Source organism: Cydia splendana, chromosome 18 (genome assembly GCF_910591565.1).
Source record: "Cydia splendana chromosome 18, ilCydSple1.2, whole genome shotgun sequence".
NCBI classification, from domain to species: Eukaryota; Metazoa; Arthropoda; class Insecta; order Lepidoptera; family Tortricidae; genus Cydia; species Cydia splendana.
In genome coordinates, this window is record NC_085977.1 from 11934950 (window position 1) to 11958990 (window position 24041).

General features: G+C 36.1%; 2 protein-coding genes across 2 annotated transcripts in view; one reads left to right on the top strand and one right to left on the bottom strand.

Annotated features, from left to right (window-relative positions):
- The window catches only part of LOC134799122 (silk gland factor 1), a 111927-nt gene that overhangs the window by 45399 nt on the left and 42487 nt on the right, over positions 1 to 24041 (top strand). The window lies entirely within an intron of this gene.
- LOC134799703 (uncharacterized) lies at positions 1725 to 2372 on the bottom strand. The gene has a single exon (XM_063772138.1). The coding sequence runs from the start codon at positions 2370 to 2372 to the stop codon at positions 1725 to 1727; it is 648 nt and encodes a 215-aa protein (XP_063628208.1).

Here is a 24041-nt window from a genome sequence, read left to right on the forward strand (position 1 = left end):
CAAATTTTCAACCTCCATCACTGGCATTGAAGTAGTCAAACAATAGTACGCAAACTGGCCAGATGGTGTAGTGTTTGCCTCGAACTTTGAACTACACCACGCTACCCCACCTGTCCATGTTTGGGTATTAAACTTATGGTGTTTAAACTTATAAGATTATCTTAATTAGCGGGGTTACTTTTTTATTAACTGTATATGACCGCAACATATACCTACCTACTTAGCTGTTGGATTTGCGTAACGGCTGTGTTACTTTCGTTTACGATATTAAAGAGATTATGGCGATTATTTGAGCCAATACGACCACGGGTAGGCATTGATTATTTATTTATTATGCCTGATATCAATGTTGTGTTGTATGTATGTTGTTTTCAATGTACTAATTAATATATTAAAAAATATTGATTCTACTTTTTTTTTAATCGATTTTGAACATTTGAACTTTGATATCAGACAGTAGGCGTATTTTTTAGGAGTGGTCATCTAACATTAACATCATTATATTCATTAGGTTATTATTCTAGATTGGCCTGGCAAACACAATTAACTAATTAATGTGTTTGAGTTGAGACTATTAAATAATCGTAAGTATTAGGTCTTTTTTGTTGTTTTTAAGTGGTTAGTTAATTCCTACTTCTACTGCAATTTTAGGTACTAAAAATACGATTTAGTCTCATTTAAAGTTAGAAAATGTGCTCTGTTAATATGTATATCAATGCGAATATGTTCCTCCGGCTATAAAACCTTATTTTAATGCCTATTTTTTTTCACACAGGACGTGAAACTTCGTTGTGACTTTCTACTACTAATATTAGAAAACAAGTAAAGCGATCCCAGCGTTTTTGAAAATTCATCCCCTAAGGAGTCCCCACAAGGAGTTGAAAGTTTGTATAAGGTGAAAAAAGTGATTTCAGCGTATTTTGAAGATTCTATAAGCGCCAACAAATAGTCTTACTATAATGTAGCAGTGTACAGTTAAAAACAACTAAATGACATATTTATCTTACAAACTCATGCTCACAGGTGGTGAATATAGGTATTTGCGTCATACAATGCGTCATAGCAGAGATATAACTTGTTTCGGTGATGGATTCGTCTGTCTACGTCACACGATAAATCTTGCTCGAGGCAAACTTATACTGCAGTTTATAATCAAATTGTATATATGACATAATAATACATCATTATGGCATAAAGGATGACTCACGTTAGACCGGGCCGTGTCCGGGCCTGAGCTTCCGGCGCTTATTTTTCAATGACATGACAGGCGATCACGTGATGCTTTCCATAGAAAACGATGCGCCGGAAGCTCCGGCCCGGCCCCGTCCCTGTCTAGCGTGAGTCATCCATAACGCTGTTTCCTATAGGTACTAGGCATTTACTATCATTACCTATTTACGAAAACTGAATTTGATAGCGTATACTTAAGTTTTAAAATTGCCTCCGACTTTTCAAGATCAAGAACGGCATTGTCCCGGTGGTCTTGAAAGACTGGCTAAAGTTGACATCAATATCTATAAAGCAGCGCGAGTTTTCGAACTACCCTCACTTGATCTCGCATTGATCTTGAGGCATTGCCTGTCTCTACGATCCTGACAAATCATTAAATCATCACTTGGGGTCTTATTAATTATCATTCTAAAGCATTTCATCAGACGAGAGAGAAAACAAACAAAAACTATCAAAAAGTATTATTATCGTAATGTTATTAAAGCGTCAAGTAATTATACGATAGTATCAGTAGGTGAATTGGAGAGCACTCGTTTTTTAGAATTCCTGTCGGTAGGTGTACTTTTCGTAGTTGCGTGAGGTTTTAATGTAACCATTTTGTCGTATATTAGCATCACTTTATTACCAGCCTCCCACTCTCGTTTAACGTCGTCCTGGAGCTCTTTTCTTTTCTGTAGGACAGCCGGGGAATAGTCCTCTTTTATGTAAATTCCTGAGTTTTCTAACTTTCTTTTGCTTCTCAGCACTTCCATTTTCCTGCCGATAGTAGTAAAAGTTGTTACTATAGGTCTGATTCTATCACTCTTTTTGCCGATGCGATTCACATTTTCTATTTCCCAACCTTCGCATTTTATTTTCATTGTTTCTTTTATGACGTCTAGTATTAGTTGAACTAAGTCATCGTAGTTCTGTTCCGATTCTTGAACCCCAAAAAATATTAAATTCTTCTTCCTTAACTTGTTTTCTAAGTAATCTATGTTTTTTTGTTGTTTATCAATCTTCTCTTCAAGCTGGTTTGTTTTGCTTTCCATGAGTTCAAATTTTTTGTCTATATTTTTGTTTATGGTTTCTTTAATTCTTTCTTCCATATTTTTCATGTCTTCGCTTTGTGTTACTATGTCTTCTTGAATTTTTTGTAGCATTTTTTTTATTTCTTCCATAATGTTTACGCTGCCCGAACTTATCCGTCAGTCAATACGTAAAACGGAACGTTTCAGGAAATTTCTGAACGCACCTTGATTGACAGCTGTACGACTGTCATCAAGATATTATCTGTGGATATCAAATCAACAACGGAAGAAAAACAAATCACAAAATATAACTAACTACCTGCGCCCGGCACAACTAAACCTTCAGACGTCATCCAGCATAAACACTAGTGAAGAACAAAAAATTAACTAGGACCCCTCCTTCTTCTCCAAGCCGGCTGGTCACCGTGGAGGAGTACGACCGAAACCCCCCATTGAGAAGCATGTAGAAAATGAAAATGATTGTTTTATTATGTCAAAAATTAGTAAGTTGGGAAACCAGGAGAGAAGACAGAGACAAGTTTGAAACACTGGGGGAGGCCTACGCCAAAGAGGCGACTTCCATAATTAACTTAGTCTCACAAATAATTAAATATACTATTTAAATAATTTGTCATAACTTATTTGAAATAGTGATATCATATTAATTGTAAATTATGTATTAAAATGGAATGCCAAATGTGTTAAAATGGAATGCTAGAAAAAAAAAAAACACAATTTAATTTAATGTTATTAAGAGTATATTAATGTTACAATAATGATAAATGAATATAATAGAGAATGAATTGAAAAAGTGATTATTAAAACATGCTAAAAAAAAAATACAATGTTACATTCAAAGAAACTAATTATGTATATACATATTCTAATATTTATATTGTAAAGAGATCATGCATGTAAATGATACTGTTAAAACTAATTATGGTTGAATAAAGGCTTTTTTATTTTATTTATTTATAATTATACGATAAAGACAGTAAGTGTCAACATTGTACCAAAGAGAATTTAGACTAGAGGAATATTGTCATTTGACTTTGATCCTTATTTTTTCATATCAGTGAAAGAATAAGGATCAAAGTCAAATGGCGTTCTAAAAGTTTTAATCATTTGTGTCGAAAGATGGCAGTAAATGTACTGACTACATAATTTACTTTGACAATATTCCTCTAGTCTATATTCTCTTTGATTGTACCTATAGAGGAGAGTGTAGTATGTCCGGCTGATGGTTATCGGGACGGCGCGGCAATTTGGACCATCGCGTGCGACCTGGCAAGGGGATGCAGTACAAAGTTAGGGTGGTAGCGGGTACGTTACATTAGTACCTATGTTATTCCTTAACCAAGAAGCTTTATAATAGTTATAATATAACGCTCGTGTATGAGGAATGTTATGAAAGTGAAGGAAGCGAAAGAGGTATGTCAGGATCGTAGCAAGTGGAAATCCGTGGTCTCTGCCTACCCCTCCGGGAAATAGGCGTGATTATATGTATGTATATGTATAACGCACTGGAGGTTGTACGTAGTATAAATATATTTTGAAAAAGAGTTTATTCACTTATATGATATATGTCACCTTGAAAGTAGCTTAGCCATTATAGGTTTTTGGCCTTGACATTCGGCCCGATTCGAACTTTAAGATACGTCAAATATTACGTCTAGACTCTAGATACGATATGGATTGGATATGTCAGTGTCAAAAGTGACATTTTCGTTTGAAGAAACGTCATTGTTGACACCGACATATCTAATCCATATCGTATCTAGACGTAATACATATATAGACGTAGGTATCTTTTAGTTCGAATCGGGTCGATTATCGTAACACGATTATCGTAACGTAACAGGGGTTCATTGTTTCGGGCTGAACGAGACGAACTGTGATCTACCAGCGGACGTGCATGGCTCCTTTTGATTTGTTAGAAAATTTTCGATATCTAATAAATAGTAAACTGGTTTATGTAAGTACTTGTTTATAAATTTAATCGTAAGCAAGTAAATTGCCATATCTTTAATAGCAGTCAACAATTAGCCTTACCCTAAAGTCCCTAAATTGGTATTCTTCTTCTTCTTCCTCGTTTTCTCATGACTGATGGTCGCGACCACATTGTTTTGTGCACCAAGGCTTTCTATTCTGTACGATTTTCCACCGTCCTAAAAAGCCGCGTGTGTAGATCCCTGGCAGGCCTAAACTAAACTGATGTAACTGATAGTAAACCGCTGAAGCTTATAACTTGCGGGTACTATCCCAACACTAAGCGGTATCTAATGGCCACGGATAACAAAGGCAATTACAAAGGTTGTGTAAAGTTTAGCGCACTAATGCCTGCATTGTTTCACTACACAACTACACATCTCATTTGCACTTCATTATTATAATCATCATTTCCTGATCTCTTTTATTAAGTAGGTACTCTATAGGTACTTACCTTTATCTTGGTGTTATCCTTATTTCATACCAATAGTTGTGCGCGTATACGCATCTTGTTTTTATAGTGATACCGGGCGTGTCTCATTAAAACTGTATATTACAGTTTGTCAAAGGACTGTCTCATTTCAATCATAGAGAGAATCATACTATCTTTGTCTTACACTTACTAGGACCCAAAAGAAAAGGATGAGTATAGAGTTTTCCTGGTTCTTACTGACTGACAAATTGGTTTGACCAACTATATATCTGTAGTCTTATGAAACACCTTGAAACTTTCGAAACAGTCCTTGTAATTTTAAAATAAGATTCCTTGGACTTAACATTTTATTTTATTGAACTAAAAAATCTATATTGGAAATAGGGCTAGCTAAAAGTTCTCCAAGGCATTTACTCCGCCTGACCCTCGAAAACGTTTGACGCCGAATACTTAGCATGCAAAATTACCTACACGAACGAAGTTTACTGCCCCCTCTGTTCCACTTTGAACCACCTAAAACCTTCAAATTGCCAGTTATGTAAACACCGAGCGTTAGCATGCCTCAAGTGGTCCCAACGGGGATGCGTGTACCCTCGCCGTGCCCCATACCCTAGGGTACCGGGTACCCCTGGGGTATACCCTGTTTATTGCGAGCCCAGCGGCGCCTTTGTCTTCCCCCAAATTGAATATATTATTAATTTAAATGTTACCAAAAAAGGTTTGTTAATTTTATATTGCCGTGATTGTGTTGATTTAGACGTTTCTAATGAAAACTTTTGTCAATATTTACGAGGAAAATAAGTTTCGTATCTTTAATTGTTTTTCGTTATTATTTGCAGACGTTCTTGTGATCTCGGACAGCTTCGTTCTTAGAAAGTTTAATGAAGTACTTTATCTTCACGTTCGTGATAGCGATGTATAAGAAATAATAATTAATTAAATACATAAAATACAAAGTAATTACATTAATTGTATGTATACATTGTGTCATGTTTGTTTGGTCCAATAATGCCAGAAAAAAATATATTTATCCAGTTACTCAAACATTATCTTATACATTAAATATTTATCATCAGAATTTTGTATTGTTGCGATAACTAATACGAAAAGAGATGGTAATAAAACAAAAGTTATGAAACATTCTAGCAAGTTAAAATTTACTGCATTATCTATAATCAAATAACGTTTTAATAAGTAGGATATATTTGCCTTTTGTGTGAAGAACTTTTAAATATAGTCGGTCGAACAACCTTGTCTTGTCTATTCAAATTTTCTATGGAACGATAGCCCTTCGCGCCTAAATTTTTTACATTTGCCGCTCTTTTCTAGTGACGGTAATTGCTTGTCAGAGTATAGATGTCAAAGACAGCATTTGTCATACAACAAGAATGAGTTCAATTGGTAAAATTCGGTTGTCGCCTTCTGGTTGTCTGACGAGTTTTTCATGATCATATTGATAATTCCGACAAAAAATTTAAAGTTAAATTAAAAGTATGATGACTACTTGGTATTGTAACATGTAAAACGAAACCCTAATCATATTTAAGCTGAAAGATAAATTCTTTCCCAACCCATAACCATTTGGCAATGCTTAGATTGCTTAGCCAAAACTTAGAATCCTAGAAAACCGCCATATGTAATTAAACCTAATAATACCGGCTTAAATCATAACAATCACAGTGTAAGGGGTGTGGACATATGGCCGACATTACTAGACGGTTTTATTAACTGGCTGTCTGTCAATTTGCCGTATTAGGGCCCCGGGCGAGGGGATCAGGGGTAGAGCGTGTCCGCAATATTAAGTTGGCTAAAAATATATTTCGGTTTTTTTACGTGGCTTTAGGCGCGTGGAAATACACGTAGTTTTTATAGATACCTAATGCCCGATTCGAAGTTCGATACGTCAATTAATAGATCTAGAAACGATATGGATTAGATTGTCAGTGTCAAAAGTGACGTTTTTGTTTGAAGAAACGTCACATTCGACACTGACATATCTAATCCATATCGTTTCTAGATCTATTAATTAACGTATCTATTAATTAATAGATCTATTATCTAAATAGATCTAAATAGATCTATTAATTAATGTTCGAATCGGGCCTATACTCTTTATTGCACACGTCAATAAAAGAAACAGTACAGATGTAGTGCATAATTATTTTCCATCGTATTTTCACGGAAACGTACGAACTTTTCTTGCTATTTCAGTCAGTCTCGGTACAAAAAGTACCTACTTACGTTGACTGAAGTAGCATGAATAATACGAACGTTTCCGAGAAAATACGATGGAAAACAATTATACAATACATCTGTATCTAAGTACATAAAAAATAACTTATTAAAATGTTAATTAAAGATAGACGCAGACAAACGGAGGTCATATCAGGTAACTACGCTAAAAAGAAATCTCTTCTAGTTCAGGTAACCTTAGGATATTGGAATCTGTGAATGTTTAGATAATTATGTAGGTAGTTTCTCGCCAAAAGATTCCAAATTTTATTAAATACTTATAACAGCGCTTTATCTGTCAATTTCTACTTTCGGTAGTAGAGATTCATATTCATATTTTCATTTCATATGTCCAAAAACATTTTATTATATTTTATATTTTCTTATTTTTTTCTACCCTGTACTTTTTATAAACCGAATCACCCCGTACACCAATCCTTAGCCGCAAGCGTTTAGCGCTGACAGCCATTGAATAGATCTACCGGTGATTATCAAAAAGTCGTATGTTGCCATGAATTTTGTATCAAGATACGACCTTTCGGCTCCGCGCTGTAGAACTGCGCGGGAGTTTGTTGTGAGCCGCGTATAATTGATTCAGTTGCGCGTGAAATTCCAACCCTGTAGTACGTCATTTTACCGCTCCGATTATTTATAATAATGTTTGGATGGTTATGAATGAATTTGGTGTACTAACTTTGTATGACTGACTTATAAATAAAACTCTTTTTTTCAACGGCGTAGAGGTGTAGAAGGACTACCCGCGCACCTTTATCTATATGGTTTATACGATACGCAATATATTAATTATTACCTATTAGTTAAATATACTAATAATTAAAGATAAAATAATTAAGTGTAAAATAACCCCAAATGCAATGTAAACTCCTTATAACGTCACTCCATATAACGTTTCACTCCCTATAACGTTGACATTTTTGGCTCTAGTTGGTTTATCATAATATTAATTTCTCTCTATTTAACGAAAACTCTCTATAACGTCAAGAAGTGTCCGGTCCCTTGAGTGTCGCTATATAGATTTTACACCATTTTCGTCATGTGTTTGAGCTGTGTTGTGCTTAGTTTCTACAAATATGTCACATACGCAATAGAATATTTTATGATAAGCATTAATTAAAGGCACACACGCACATGCGCGATATCGCTACAAGCTGTCCAAGTGTCGCATTCAGTAGGGGACAGTGGGGTACAGTGGATCTAGGGTAACAATCTTTCTCCACTTTTACAAAAACCCTATCTTATTTCATAGAAGTAGAGTAGATAATGTGAGGCTAGGTTTAATCTGTAAATGTAACTGTTTATGGGAGTAATTTTTTGAAATGATTTATTTTATCTAAATATTTAATTCGTCACCTTTTTGTTAATGGCGCCTAATAACAATTGACAGAGTTTGACACTGGTTTGATTAGAAACGATAAAGGTAAGTTTTCCTGAAGATTTTATGACAGTTTAATTTTGGGAAATATCAACCACAAGCAAACACAAGCTGTTGACGAACACATTGTTCGTTACAAAACTTTTTTTTTACTCCAATCAGTCATTAGCTTCTATGGTTAATACCTAAGTTATCCAGGCTATCCCTTTATTACGCGATCTAGATAAGTATATATATATATATATATATATATATATATTATACTTTTATCTGCATTTACACATAACTATTACGAATAATAAACTGTCTTCATCTTTATATTTAATGTATAGGTACATATTTGTCGGTGGGTGAATGTTTTTCTTGAAAATACAGCTCAAGATCGCGTTATAATTATTCTCCGATATGTATACACAGGTGTATCTGTTTCTATAATAGAAGGGCGTATGTGAACGAACAAAGGGAGTTGAATAAATCCTTTTTAGGAAGGTGAGTGGGTGCTCTAAATACCGAAGCACCGTACGAGTTTCGTAAGAGTTTAATTTATATGTATAGTCTTGAATTTGTGTTTTATATCTAGTCGATAGAAAAATATTCTTCGGATATTATATTTTATTATATTCAGCTAATGTCCACGCTACGTCATAATATATTTAGGACTTAATTATGTAGGTATATAGCAAGGTATTTTCAGTGCACTCTATAACAGAGGCAATTGAAGTAATAACAGAGACTACATAGGTAAGTACCTACTGTCTGTCACTTCAATCAGTACAATTATTATTTATTTATTTTATTCGTACTAATTTATTTTATACTTAGTTTATACTTAATTTTAATGATAGTTTATAAGTTTTGTTATTGAATAAATCTTTGTACAATAAATAATATGTTCATTTATAGGTACTTCTTATGATACGATAAAAAATCCTCGTTGTTCCTCGGTGTTGTTGTGTACTTAGATGAAAAGCGAGTTACAATGCCACCATTATCGTCGGTTGAGGTTTCCATTTAGCCATTTACTAGAAATGTTTTATTACTACAATTGGTGCACGCCTACTACCTACATAGACATAAACAAATTGCATTTAAATGCACATTCACTATGAAATTAGCGGTTCTTTTAAAGAAACCAAACCATGTTTGTCGAACAAACCCACGAGTCGCAGGCAAACTCAGCGCATGCGTCGCACAGACATGCCACATCGCGAATAAGCTACAAGTTTCACAATAACCGACTAAACTCACAACCAAATAGACCAATATACCTTTTACTTGATAAGCATATACGGCACTTTGGTTTTGATGAAGTTCTAGGAATTTAAAAGAGTTTTTGAGATCGTATCTTACTTCTTGGAATCATAAAGTCGGATGTGCAATATTTGTGATGTGATAATTAGTTGGTTTTGCGAAATAGCATTTACATGGAGACACAACTGTTGGTATTAACGCGACAAGTACATAATGTATGACGTATGTAATTCAGTATGTACCCATATATATGTCTTCAGCGGCCCACATCTGCATTCGAGAGGAGACAGAGCTACGTAGTTCCCTGTAATGAATTTTAGACACTTCAACCATGTCAGTGGCAAACATGCATACATTCCGCGCGCCATATTTCTACTTAGAAATACGGTAATCAAAAACCACCTTTATAAATCTAAATAAGTAAATACTACTTTTCTTACTGTCCCACACGGCTGCCGTACGTTACTTGTTATAGAAAAGGACGAAATCATAAAACAAAAAGTCAAGGTTGACTCACGTTAGACCAGGCCGTGTCCAGCCGGAGCTTCCGGCGCATCGTTTTCAATGGAAAGCATCACGTGATTTGTCATGCATGTCACATAAAAGTAAGCGCCAGAAGCTCCGGCCCGGACAGGGCCCGGTCTAACGAGAGTCATCCTTAAAATGTATTAACGGTTTTACATTTTAATGAATATTTAGGTACATATAAATTAAGTTTTTTTTTAATTGAATGTGTTTTCGAAATTTGTCCACTGCAACAGTTACAATTGAAAGGGGCCATAAGCCATCTATAGAGGTGTTTATCCTCGCAATAAAAACAATCGGGGATAAATAGTGATGATCACACCCTCGCCATTAGCGTCATTGTGTCGACGCAACGGAGTCGCCCGCGCGGAACTGAAATCAGTGCGGATGACCCCAAATCTCGACGCACCCTGTACCACTAGACGTACACGTCGGTTTTCAGTAATAATTTAGCTCGACTATGTAGTTAAATGATGTAGGTAGGTAAGTTGTCAAGTGGGATCTATGTAAGTATGAAGATGAGACTTTATATAAGTATTTTATTCTAGTGTTTGTAGTTACACACTAAATACCAATTAAAAATGGTCACCTTGTATGTTTTGTGCTGGAGTAGACAGTGTTTAACAACGTTTAAATAATACACCGTTTATTGAAAATCACACTTACTTCGTAAGTTCGAAGACCATACCAGAGCCTTAACCCGCATTGGGTACTTAAAATTGATAACCAGACTGAATAAAATGTAAGAAAACAAACATATTATGCAGCTTAATTAATAACAATATTTTTAATACAGTTGCTCAAAAAGTGCTACTTTACGTAGCTGTTTAGCGTGCGGAAAGTTGGTTATCTCGAACTAGTGCTTTTTACTTTTCCAATTTTTTTTAATTTATACTTGTTCCAATTCACGACTACTTATTGATGAGTGTTAATATTAGTTTCCTTTAAACGTCGTAATCAGCATAAAAACCTACTGTTAATGTAAGAATGTGAAAAATATACATATTTCATATTTTAATACTTACCTCTTCATCATTATAACACGTTTATTTTTTAATATTGAATATTGAAAATTCCGTTCTTAATAAGTTGTCTGAATGGAACGGAATAGCTGCCAAACGCCCATAGATATAATATACTTAAAGACGACGTCTAAGCGAGCTGTCACTGTTACCACTTTTGTTTAGTGTTCGATTAACAATGTTTTACTTATTTTTTCGCAACTGTATTAAAAAACGTCGTTCGATACACGTGCGGAAATGTCATTCTTCACTCGTCCCGAGTCTTGCCACGAGCCGCAGGCGAGTATCTCGGTACTCGTGAAGTAATGACATACCTTCCGCACTAGCATCGAAATGTACTATTTCCTTGATTTTAAGTATTATGTTAGAGTCTGTGCGGAAAGAGAAGTGTCGTGAAATATATGGGGCCTAATACATTCCACGACTCTTCTATTTCCGAACAGACTATATATACCTATTAATTCTAACGATTTAGTTTGACAAAATGAATCCACGAAAAACCGCACCGAATCGTTTTTTTTTAGATAATTCGCGATGGACAGAAATACAGGGTGTCAGAGTGCGGGGCGGGATTATCTTTCGTTAGCAGGCGGGCCGCGTGAGCCGCGCGTGACGGCGCGAATATGTGGGTAGGTGAATGAGGGACTAGGGGAAAAGTACTGGTAAAAACGTGTTAAATTGTTTTATAAAAGCTTTTAATTTTTTTCATTCGAATTGTTTCATATGCAAAAGCACCGAATATAGCCTTACAGTCCGTTCTACAATCAACATTTTGATGGATAAAGAAACATCGAAGCAAAGAGCATTAAAAAGAAATAAAATGTACCATCATCCACCATCTCTACCCGTTAAGTATGTTACTATTAAATTAAACAAAAGGTTTCCAGAATGAAACATAATTTAAATTTGCTGTAAATCATATCGGGCGCAGATCTTTTTCATAAGGTTTTCTATATATAGTTCGATAATGATGGTTTTCTTGAGTTTTTTAAATTTAGTTTAATAAGTATTACCTAACTAGACGTCGCAACACCACAGAATGGACAGTCCAGCAAAAGCAATTTAACACTAAACATAAACCAACAACCGACCTTTCCTGTAATAACCATTCTCATAAATCTTCACAAGTGACGTCCAAACTAAATGCCCGTCAATTGGCGACTATTAGCACCAAGATTTAAAACTCACAACTTAAATAAGCTTGTCGCACAAACGCAACACATGCTGTCGCATTTGTCCTCCCACTATAACAATCAAACATTTAAACTGTTAAATTTACACCATACATTCCAAAAACTAACAGGTTCACCCTTCGTACGAAGTTACAAACACTTACGACCTTTAGTTTCAAGTAGGTTGCGTTAAGGGCAAGTTCACCCTATGATGTTAATCTTTATTAAGGGGCTTATAAATGTGGATTGGTTGATTTGGACAGATTCGCGCGGGATTTCATCTCAGATTTATGTTTATGTCGACGAAGAATTTATTGTTACATTTTACGGGCGTGGGGTTGGATTGTTAAATGATGTCGGCCTTATTAATTATTATTGAATTATATCTGTAATCAGAATTTCAATGTTTCTGTTACGTTTAAAGGTCTCATTTTACATAGCAATACAGGCTGGCTAAAAAAAAAATGCATTCCCGTTGCCATGAGGGGAGGTTTTGGGATTATACTGAGCAACTTTTAGTATGGTAGGTCTCAAAGTCATGGTCTCAAATAACCGATTTTTATGATTATACTGATCGCATGATTAATAATTATGCTTGATATTGTTTTCAATTAGGTACATACAAATAATCAATATTTTTCATGTAAGGCGCCTTTTCAAAAGGTTTACTTTTACATTTGACGTTAGTTTACATGTTTCCCATTTCAACTAACATATATATGTAGGTAGTTAAGTTTATACTATATTTAGCATATCTATAAAACATTATATTTACATAGGTCTCCCCAAGGAGCGCAGTCGTCTTATAACGGGCTCCGCGAAATTACTGGCCCGTAAAAAATAAATAAACCTCCCCTCAGTTTAGTTTGATAGACTCGTGGAGTTTAGCGAAACTACGAGTAGGGACCGTGGGGATGCAGCTTTATGTTATTTACTACGTTTGCTTTGGAATAATTAACTATTATTTAGCAACATAGTAAATGTGTAAAGAAGCGCTGGCCTAGCGGTAAGAGCGTGCGACTTTCAATCCGGAGGTCGCAGGTTCAAACCCCGGCTCGTATCTACCAATGAGTTTTTCGGAACTTATGTACGAAATATCATTTGATATTTACCTACCAGTCGCTTTTCGGTGAAGGAAAACATCGTCAGGAAACCGGACTAATCCCAATAATGCCTAGTTTCCCCTCTGGGTTGGAAGGTCAGATGGCAGTCGCTTCGTAAAAACTGGTGCCTACGTCAATTCTTGGGTTTAGTTGTCAAGCGGACCCCAGGCTCCAATGAGCCGTAGCAAAATGCCGGGATAACGCGAGGAAGAAGATACTAAACGTAAGCCAACACAACGTTCAAAACCGAAATAATGCATTATTTAGTCCACCATATTTCCTGGCCGTTCAAAGAGGCAACGCCAGCAGCGTGCTGGCACATTTGCCCGGGTACCTATCGACCCTACGTAGTACATATAATATCCTTAGTAATAGTATCCTTAATTTTTAGGGTTCCGTACCCAAAGGGTAAAACGGGACCCTATTACTAAGACTCCGCTGTCCGTCCGTCCGTCCGTCTGTCTGTCACCAGACTGTATCTCACGAACCGTGATAGATGATGTATTTCTGTTGCCGCTATAACAACAAATACCTACTAAAAACAGAATAAAATAAAGATTTAAGTGAGGCTCCCATACAAAAAACGTGATTTTTGACCGAAGTTAAGCTACGTCGGGCGGGGTCAGTACTTGGATGGGTGACGGTTTTTATAGATAATGGTACGGAACCCTTCGTTTGCGAGTCCGACTCGCACTTGGCCGGTTTTTAGATTTAGTTTTAATAAGATTGTCTATTACTGTATAATTAGTTACCTATACCACTAATATTTGTTATACAAATAAATACATTTTTAATATTAAAAAACCATACTAATTTTATCTACTTTAAAAAAAGAGGTACGTAGGTAGGTACTTAGAGTACGTCTAAGCTAACTCTGCGCTCTTTAACGTAACAAAGTGTATAAGTGCAATAGCATTTTATAAGAATAAACTTCAGATTTTCTAAATAATTTGACGTTTACAGTGACACTTCCACTCAGCAGTCTGTGTGATTTTTTTTGCCCAACTCTACAAGTTTTCCCAAAAACGCCCAAATGCGACATTCGTCTCCGGCAATCACGCAATCAACCGCATTCGGCACCCTACTAAAAAGCTCTAAACACGGCCCCAATGAAACAACGATAATTTATTCAGTTGGACGATAATCCCCGCATCGCGTCGCGATCAAACGCAACGCAGTTCGAGGGAGGGTTAAGGGAGTTGCACAATAGCAAAGTTTAGCAGGGCACCTAGCCAAGATGCCAATCATTTGCACTACTACAACGAAACGCTATCTGTCTCTCTATCGCACTAATGTGGCTAGGAGTTGGCTAGGTCCCCTAGACTGCTTGGGAACGTTAAAGTATAACTGAACCAGAATGTGAACTAATTTGTGGCTGCTTTTAGGTCGAAACTTGACGACCGCCCCATAACTGCCTTTCCATACTAACTCTACTACATAGTTAGGAGCATTTAAGTATTTGTATGGAACATGTTTTTTGCTTCTAACTCTTATAATAATCAAAAAGATGAATTTTGTTAATTTCTCGCTGTTTTATGAACCTAGGTAATTCTGTATATGCAAGGAATTACAGACAAATTGCACTAATTTACGAGTTGAAAGGTAAACACAAATGCTTATGTTACTGTTACTGCATATAAGGTCGGTTACACCAAACCGTCTGTCACCGTTTTAGCGTTCGCAAAATTTTATTGTATGGAAAGTTTCATAGTTCTCTGCTGCTTGACGTTGAGCAGTCTGTTAATTGTGGTTGGTGCAACTGGCTCATAGCCACGTAAGACGCAAGCCAATTTTTGCGCTTTCGAATTTAGAACTTTCTTTTGTTTCTATAAGAGTTTCATAACTCAAATTTAATTTGTACTTGTACATGTACGCGGGGACTTACGAGGACAGAGCTCTTCGTACTATTCTAATACCTATACCTCGATAAATTAAATCGCAACGTTTAGCAGCAAGTGTGCAACCCCCTCGCAAACTGCACCGCGGGGCGGCGACCGAAAACAACACGATTTCTATTTGCGTCTAAACCGTTCTTTGTTGTGCGATTAGTCGCATTGTGCCGCAAGTGCACAGCGGGCTTACATTATATTAGTAGGCTGGAGTAGTGGGTGTGAAAAGATTGCAGATGGGAAATCAAATGGCGAATTTATTGGACTGTTTCATTGGGGTAGGTTCATAGAAACTATTTGTAGTATTCAGAGATTGCTTGTTGCTACTTTCAAAAATAGGCATCATATTGGGAATGTTATCGTCTCTTTTTTTTTCTTGCCAGAATTTATTATTCAACTAAATTAGCCTTGTGACAAACTGACACTTAATTAGTAAATACAGCGTATAATATAAATGTAACCTAAAATGAAATCGTCTCTTAAATTTTATGCATTCTTTTCATTTGCATAATTTTTAACTTAAATTAATTGTGATTTAGAGCTTTTAGGTAAACTCAGATGGTCCGATTAGCTATGTACAGTCAGCTAAACAATTAGCTTATCACCTCTGCGTACATTTATACGGGTTGGCTAAAAAATAACTACATTCCAATTGCCAGGGAGTTTTTGGGATTATACTGAGCAACTTTTATTATGGACATCTAACCAACGCCGAAATAGCGAAAATTGCTGTTTCATACATTTTGGCTAGGCCATTTTCTATGGGAGGGTAAATATATTTTTTTCGCTATTTCGGGGTTGGTCCCATAATAAAAGTTGCTCAGTATAATCTCAAAACCTCCCTAACAACGGGAAGGCAGTTATTTTTAGCCACCGTGTATAGGGATACTAATAAGCTAATAGTTTTGCTGACTGTACTTACTTATGGATTTAAACTTTGAGTAGTTTTACATATTAATAAATTAGTTAAGCTGGACTAGGTAAATCTCTAACTTATAACAAAACTAAATATTACCTTGTATTTACGTTTGGAGCTCTAGATTGCTCCGGTCGCGGTAGTACTCAAAATCAACATCTTCAGTACTCTGCGCAAGTTTTTCAAAAACAAAAACTGTGACCTAAATAATAAGGCATTTAGTCCCATATGCGCAAGTATATAGTTTAGTTAAGTGGGTAATGGTTGGTATATAATTAACTTGATTACACGAGGCTCGGTCTCTTCCGCCGCCAATTAATTAAAGCATCAAGCTACGCCGCCGGCTACAGGTTGATTCAGTTGTGTTCTGCTATTATTTGAAAATTATTCTGCCTGGGACTTCATCATCATCATTTTAGCCTTCAGTCGCCCACTGCTTAGCATAGGCCTCTCTTCGTGTACGCCACTTATCCCAATCCTGGGCAAGTCTCATCCAAAAGTGCCCCGCGATTTTTCGAACGTCATCGTCATCCACCCAGCGAGCCAACGGACGCCAAGCGCTTCTTTCGCTTCGATTTCGTCTTTATTTAAGTCGTTAAACTGCCCCCCATCCTTACCCAAATTAGTTCTCTCATCCTTCCCCAACTTCTGCAATACTAACTATTAACCCCAATTTTACCCCCTTGGGGTATGATTTTCGGGATAAAAAATATCCCACGTCTTATTCGCTCACATGCTAGATCGCTATAGTAAGTGCTACGACAAATCATGGGATTAGAAAGACACCGAACTAACCACGAGTTCATATTGGATAGAACCGAAAAAGTAAGATGTGAAGATTTGTGGCATGGCGGTGCCGAATGGTTTATCCCACACTTTCTCTCCTTCCTTCGATAATTTTGGGGGTCGTGACCCGTCAAGGCATCAGTTTACCCATCTTTCGCTATTGCTTCAGCAATTTTAACGCCGAGTGTACCTAGTGTAGATTTGGCAGACGAGCGCACAATAAGTTTCCGAAGGTTTCTGCTGGAAAACTTTACATTGCTTGTTCAAATAAGATACAAGATGCACGTGCTGTAAATATAAGCGTCCTGTAAAGCTAAGTAAATTTTCCTAACAACAGCACCCTGTAATAACGTTATGCGATACTGTAGGTGGCTGTACGTAGATATACTGTCGGTGCGCATCCCGTAGCCTAGTTTCTTAGTAATTTACTAATAGCTATATTATTCGCTTCCATACATTCTCTCTACTTGGCATGTAGGTTGCATACAACCTTATACCTATTATGATATTTTAATTAAGCTGATTATTTAATTAATTTGAATGTTATATAAAAATTGATTACCTACTGCCTAATAACTTGACATGTAATATTTAAAATATTATAAATAAATGACTATGACTAAGACTATATTCATGTAGATTATATCTATGTACTGTATGTACCTACTACAAACTTCTGTAATAAACAACATTACAGAAGTTTGTAGTAGGTACATACAGTACATACATATCTACATGAATATAGTCTTAGTCATAGTCATTTATTTATAATATTTTAAATATTACATGTCAAGTTATTAGGCAATACGATAGACAATTCATATTCAACTTAAATGAGGTAAACGTCTTAGTGTTCGACATGCTAATGCCCCTGCACCTGTCACGTCTATTGACAAGGACTTTTATGTTTCAAGACATTTAGGTACTAGGACAGTGACGAGCACTCAGACATTTACCTTACGCGAGCTTAAGGAAAATCAGATTAATTGAATTCTCTTGAGCAGGGATCCAAATAGCTCTATATATTTAGATCGGGCCACTATATAAGTAATCAGGCCTACATTATCTCTAGTAAAGCCAAGACGCTGCGCGGGGGCGATAGCGGGCCCGTGCCCGCGGCGCGCGGGGCCGGATTAGGCCCCAACTTTGCAAGAACGGACTTAAAACGGGGACGGTTATCCGGGTAAATAAGGGAACTTTGCATTCGGATGTTTAGGTATTGCGAGAGGCTACGCCCTTCTGAGAGGAAGCGCGGACGGGCATTCTTACTCTCAGAAGGCGTATTGGATGGCTTTATCGACGTGATAAAATAAGTGTCACTTTTTGACACAACGCGATTGAAAGGGATAAACCCTGTCATAATCCGATGTCATGTTTAAAAACACGACCATCATATCCTTACAGGAGAGTTGTTCTTTAAGGCCCACTTGCACCATTCCACTAACCCGGGATTAAGCGGTTAAACCGTTAACCTAGTGTCAAATTGTACTGGTAACCATGGTAACGACAGGTTTAACCGGTTAACCCCGGGTTAGTGGAATGGTGCAAGTGGGCCTAAGTGTTTTTGATGTAGCATATTATCTTGCTAGCTTATTCGTTCTGCTTCTACCTTTCCTGCCTTCAATCTTTAGGGCCACTTGCACCATCGTTCTAACCCGGGGTTAACCCGTTAAACCGTAAACCCAGTGTCATGGTAACTCCAGGTTTAACCGGTTAACCCCGGATTAGTGGGACGGGATGGTGCAGGTGGCCCTTATAGACATTAATACCGCTCTGATTAGGACATTAAATTGTTATGGGAGTTTAACGAGGCATATTCTAAATACCTATAGATCAAAACCCAAATGACTAATCGTTAATCGACGAACGCCAAACGAAAAGTAAGAATAAGTGTTAGTGTAGTAAATAAAGGTAGTGGACCCCGCAGTAATTCCTCAGCCAGAAAAAACTTTACAGTATGATAAAGTATCAATAAATAAAAAGTAATGTATAAATTTCCAAAGAATAATAATAATATAATTAAAGTAAATACCTAAAGTCTTAAATCGTTAATATCTATTTACGGAAAAATGCTCCGTTCAAACTTTCTTCACCAGACATATTCATGTAACTTATTGCAACAATATATGAAATATCAAAAAAATATCCCAGCAGAAATACCAGTATTAATAAAATAAATTTTTTTGGCGTGTCTTGGACCGGAAAATTGCTCAGTCTAATTTTTTCACTGGAATGCCATTTTATTGCCGTTTTATACCTACAAAATGAAAATCTAAAAATTTTCCACTCTCAGTTTTTAATAGTTCTATAATACATACATTTCGAACCGCATTTTTTTTGGATTTTTTTACCCACTACGCCAAATTATATTCTAAGATCATATAAGAAGAAAAAACTGACAGAGCAATTTTCCGATGAAAATGAGCGTCAAAAAAGGAAGTATCATAAAAAAATATTCTCATGTTTGACAAAACTTTTAGATTTTTTTCTAGTATCACATACTGATACAAATAACTTATTTTGTAAAATAATTTAGGACTGAGGAATTACTCGGTTCAATATATAATCAGATTTGTGTTTTTACCTAACTTAGGAGTATTTTTTTTTAGATATTTATAATGTTAGTCTCGGCTCATACTATTGTGATATTTCATAAGATTTCAAGAATAAATTATAATTATTTTGCGTGAGTTATGTTAAACTTACGGCATTCAGTGGGTAGTGATTAAAAATGTGATTTGTGTTTACCCGAATATTTGTTAATTAATCTGTGGGTAGTCGCGAAAATGACCCTTCTCTCCTACCCGCCAATTCTAATGAGGGAAAAGTATAAAATGTAACTTACCATGGGATGGAGGGATCATTCTCGCTTGGCGCTTGAACCAGTAACATGTAGCACGAAGGTTACGGCTTGTTAACTAAATATTGTTAAAGAGTGTTGAAGTAAGTAGTTGGAGTAAAATAAAAGTAATTGATTGTACGAAGGACTTTGATTCATCACAAGTCAGAAGCGGTGATCAACGGCGCCCATAAAAGGACTAGAACGTGTGAGTACCTAGTATACATATACATATTTTATATACTCAGACGTTATGGTAGTAAGTTTTAAGTTGCAATGCTTGTAATCTCAAAACCTGATTAAGAATACATGTAGATTCGCGATCATGGTCAAGTTGAAGTAACGAATGCAGACTTTTATTACATAATTTAGAATTCTGCTGGTAATCAAAATCGGTACAGGTATTGGGCGAGTTAACCTTATTTTTTTTTACAAGAGCCATGTTTAAGATAAGACTGTGGTTACAAGTTTTCTTAGAATTTGAATACTTACTTACGATTAGTGTGTACAGTGTAGATGTTTAGCCGAGCATAGGCACATACGATACGTGATCGCGATTATAGTGAAATTGGATACGATTTGGATAAATATTTAATGAATCCATTAGCAATTAAGATACAAACATGTATAATTGTACGTGTACGGTTATAGGCAAGTAGGTAAGTTTATTGTCATTAAAGGAACAATTTCATTTAACGCAGTGGTTTAAAATTTAAATAGCCCATATTGTGAAGAAACTCAAGAAACATACAGAAGTGCTTTGTTGTCATGCAGATTTAGTTTAAATACTTGCTGTCGTTAAATTGAAAGTATTTACATCATGCATATTAAATATATACGTGAGTTTCGAATACTGATCTTAATCTATTCTAATAAATAGTATGAGCTAAATGATCTAATAAGTAAAGTCGTACATGATAACGCCTTTGATTGGTTTCTGAAATGAATAAAGGGCTCTATTAAGTTATTGACACGTTGTCATTAACAGTGTAGTCACCATGTAGGTGGTGTACCATCATTGTCAGACGGGTCAGACCCTAATGTCTTTGTTATACAGATTTTTATTGGTAATTTTTTTCATGTCATTCAATTTTTACAAATAAAATTATTATTAACTATAATAAGTGAAAATGTTAAAAGTAATAAGTAATTAATTAATAATTAAAGTAATTAATAATGGGAGGTAACCGTTAGGACTTAGAACCCTATTCAATACGATGTGTTGGAATCAATGATCGTTTTGCATAGATAATATAGATTCCTCAATTGAGTAATAAGCGTGTTCTAGAAGTAATGATTTCAGTTTTTGTTGAATGTTGTGTCACTTTTTGATTCCTTTATGTCAGTCTGCACTGAATTACAAAGTGTTGGTCCATGATCTTGAAGAACGGCTTCGTCAGCAAACATAACGCAGGTTGTGTCTGTGTTAAGTATTTTTGGCAGGTCAAGAAATAGTAGGCATCCACAAACGCTTCCCTGAAATATTGACATAATTGAATAAACAATATGACGCGATTTTGATGTCACGGTCTTTAGTTCCTCGCGGTCCTTATCAAAGTGTTCTACTTGTACGCATTGTCTACGGTCTCCGAGGTACGATTTGATTTGAACCAAATATACAGAGTGCCGCGTATTCCCATCCCGTACAATTTACAGAGTAAGATTTCGTGTGATACTTTTTTATACGCTTTTGTCGTGTCCACCAAAAATCCTAAACTATGTGTTCTGTTGTCTTTATGACCTAAGATGTTCTGTATGTATAAATAAAATGTAAATGATAAAATACTGTACTTTACGAAAAAGTCGGATAAGAGTGCGATGGGTCGATATTGGTTTGGATGGATTACGTCACCGTTTGTAAATATGGGTTTAATAATGGATATTTAATGGATATTAAGTAAGTCCTGGAATATTCCTTGATTAAATGATTGGTTAATCAGTTTTTGTCAGTGGCTGTGCTAACTTTACAAGAACGGGCGGCATTTCGTCGACTCCAAGACTATTTTTATTTTTATTTTTTGAGTTGTTTTACAATTTTTATTGTTTCGGTCACCGGCTGAATGAATATTGAGTTGATGGCGGGGTATGCACACGGCACGGCGCGCGCGGTCCGTTATCGCTCCTGCTTTATTAAATATGAGAACTACATGTTCTGGCGCTGATTGATAAATTGTTGAACTATGGGGAAGCTACATATCGTAACATATCATATAGGCGGTACCCTATAACCAGATTTAATGGTTAATTACCTATGTAGGTTGTTATGGTGTAGTTAGTTAGCTTGTAAGTGCTATGTTGCTCGTGGACCCGATGTTCCATTACTTGAGTACGCAAAGAACGATCTAGTTGCCACGTTATTACCTACATATATTTAATATTATACTACGTACACAAGAGCTTGATCCTATGATTAGTGGTTTGAATATATATGTTTTGATAGTATCATTGGGTACAGGACAAACAAACCACATGAGATCTGTTATTCAGTTCACTGCAAATGGATATTAAGACTACTATATTACGGGTACCATTTAGGTTTGGAGGTGGTATGTTATAGCTAGACCCAACGTCTAATGAGCCAGTTATGTGTGATCGCTTTGATTATTTAGTTGAATTATTTTGAACCATGTAGGCGAGCTGTTTAGGAGTGCAGCTGTTTATGAGTGCAGCCATATATTAGGTGTGCTACCAGAAAGTCTACAGCCATGTAGATGTGCTGTTTATGAGTGCGGTTATGTAGTGCTCAGCTAGAAAGTCGATAGTCATGTAGATGTGCTGTTCATGGGCGAGGCCATGTAAGTGTGCTGCTAGAGTCTACAGCCATGTAGATGTGTTATTTATGAGTGCGGCCATGTAGTGTGCTGCTGGAGTCTACAGCCAAGTAGATGTGCTGTTTATGAGTGCGGCCATGTAGTGTGCTGCTGGAGTCTACAGCCAAGTAGATGTGCTGTTTATGAGTGCGGCCATGTAGTGTGCTGCTAGAGTCTACGGCCATGTAGATGTGTTGTTTATGAGTGCGGCCATGTAGTGTGCTGCTAGAGTCTACAGCCATGTAGCTGTGCTGTTTATGAGTGTGGCCATGTAGTGTGCTGCCAGAGAGTCTATAGATGTGGTATTTAGTACGGGTTTGCCGTTACAGTCGAAAGTCAGAGTTAGGATCTGAAGAGTTAAAGTGTAAAGAGTTAAAGAGTTAAAGTTGAATTGAGTTAAATAGTTAAAGCGTTAAAGTTCAATTGAGTTAAATAAAGAGTTAAAGTTGAATTGAGTTAAAGAGTTTCATTGAGTTAAAGAGTTTCATTGAGTTAAAGAGTTTCATTGAGTTAAAGAGTTGAATTGAGTTAAAGAGTTGAATTGAGTTAGAGAGTTGAACTGAGTTAGATAGTTGAACTGAGTTAGATAGTTGAACTGAGTTAGAGAGTTGAACTGAGTTAGAGAGTTGAACTGAGTTAGAGAGTTGAACCGAGTTAGAGAGTTGAACCGAGTTAGAGAGTTGAACTGAGTTAGAGAGTTGAACTGAGTTAGAGAGTTGAACTGAGTTAGAGAGTTGAACTGTGTTAGAGAGTTGAACTGTGTTAGAGAGTTGATTCGAGTTAGAGAGTTGATTCGAGTTAGAGAGTTGATTCGAGTTAGAGAGTTGATTCGAGTTAGAGAGTTGATTCGAGTTAGAGAGTTGATTCGAGTTAGAGAGTTGATTCGAGTTAGAGAGTTGATTCGAGTTAGAGAGTTGATTCGAGTTAGAGAGTTGATTCGAGTTAGAGAGTTGATTCGAGTTAGAGAGTTGATTCGAGTTAGAGAGTTGATTCGAGTTAGAGAGTTGATTCGAGTTAGAGAGTTGATTCGAGTTAGAGAGTTCGATTCGAGTTAGAGAGTTCGTTTCGAGTTAAAGAGTTCGTTTCGAGTTAAAGAGTTCGTTTCGAGTTAAAGAGTTCGTTTCGAGTTAAACTGTTTGTTTCGAGTTAAACTGTTTGTTTCGAGTTAAACTGTTTGTTTCGAGTTAAACTGTTTGTTTCGAGTTAAACTGTTTGTTTTGAGTTAAACAGTTTGTTTTGAGTTAAACAGTTTGTTTTGAGTTAAACAGTTTGTTTTGAGTTAAACAGTTTGTTTTGAGTTAAACTGTTTGTTTTGAGTTAAACTGTTTGTTTTGAGTTAAACTGTTTGTTTTGAGTTAAACTGTTTGTTTTGAGTTAAACTGTTTGTTTTGAGTTAAACTGTTTGTTTTGAGTTAAACTGTTTGTTTTGAGTTAAACTGTT

What these genes read in the sequence shown, in the direction of transcription:
- LOC134799703 (XM_063772138.1), bottom strand. Translation starts at nt 2,372, where the DNA reads ATGCTACAAAAAATTCAAGAAGACATAGTAACACAAAGCGAAGACATG.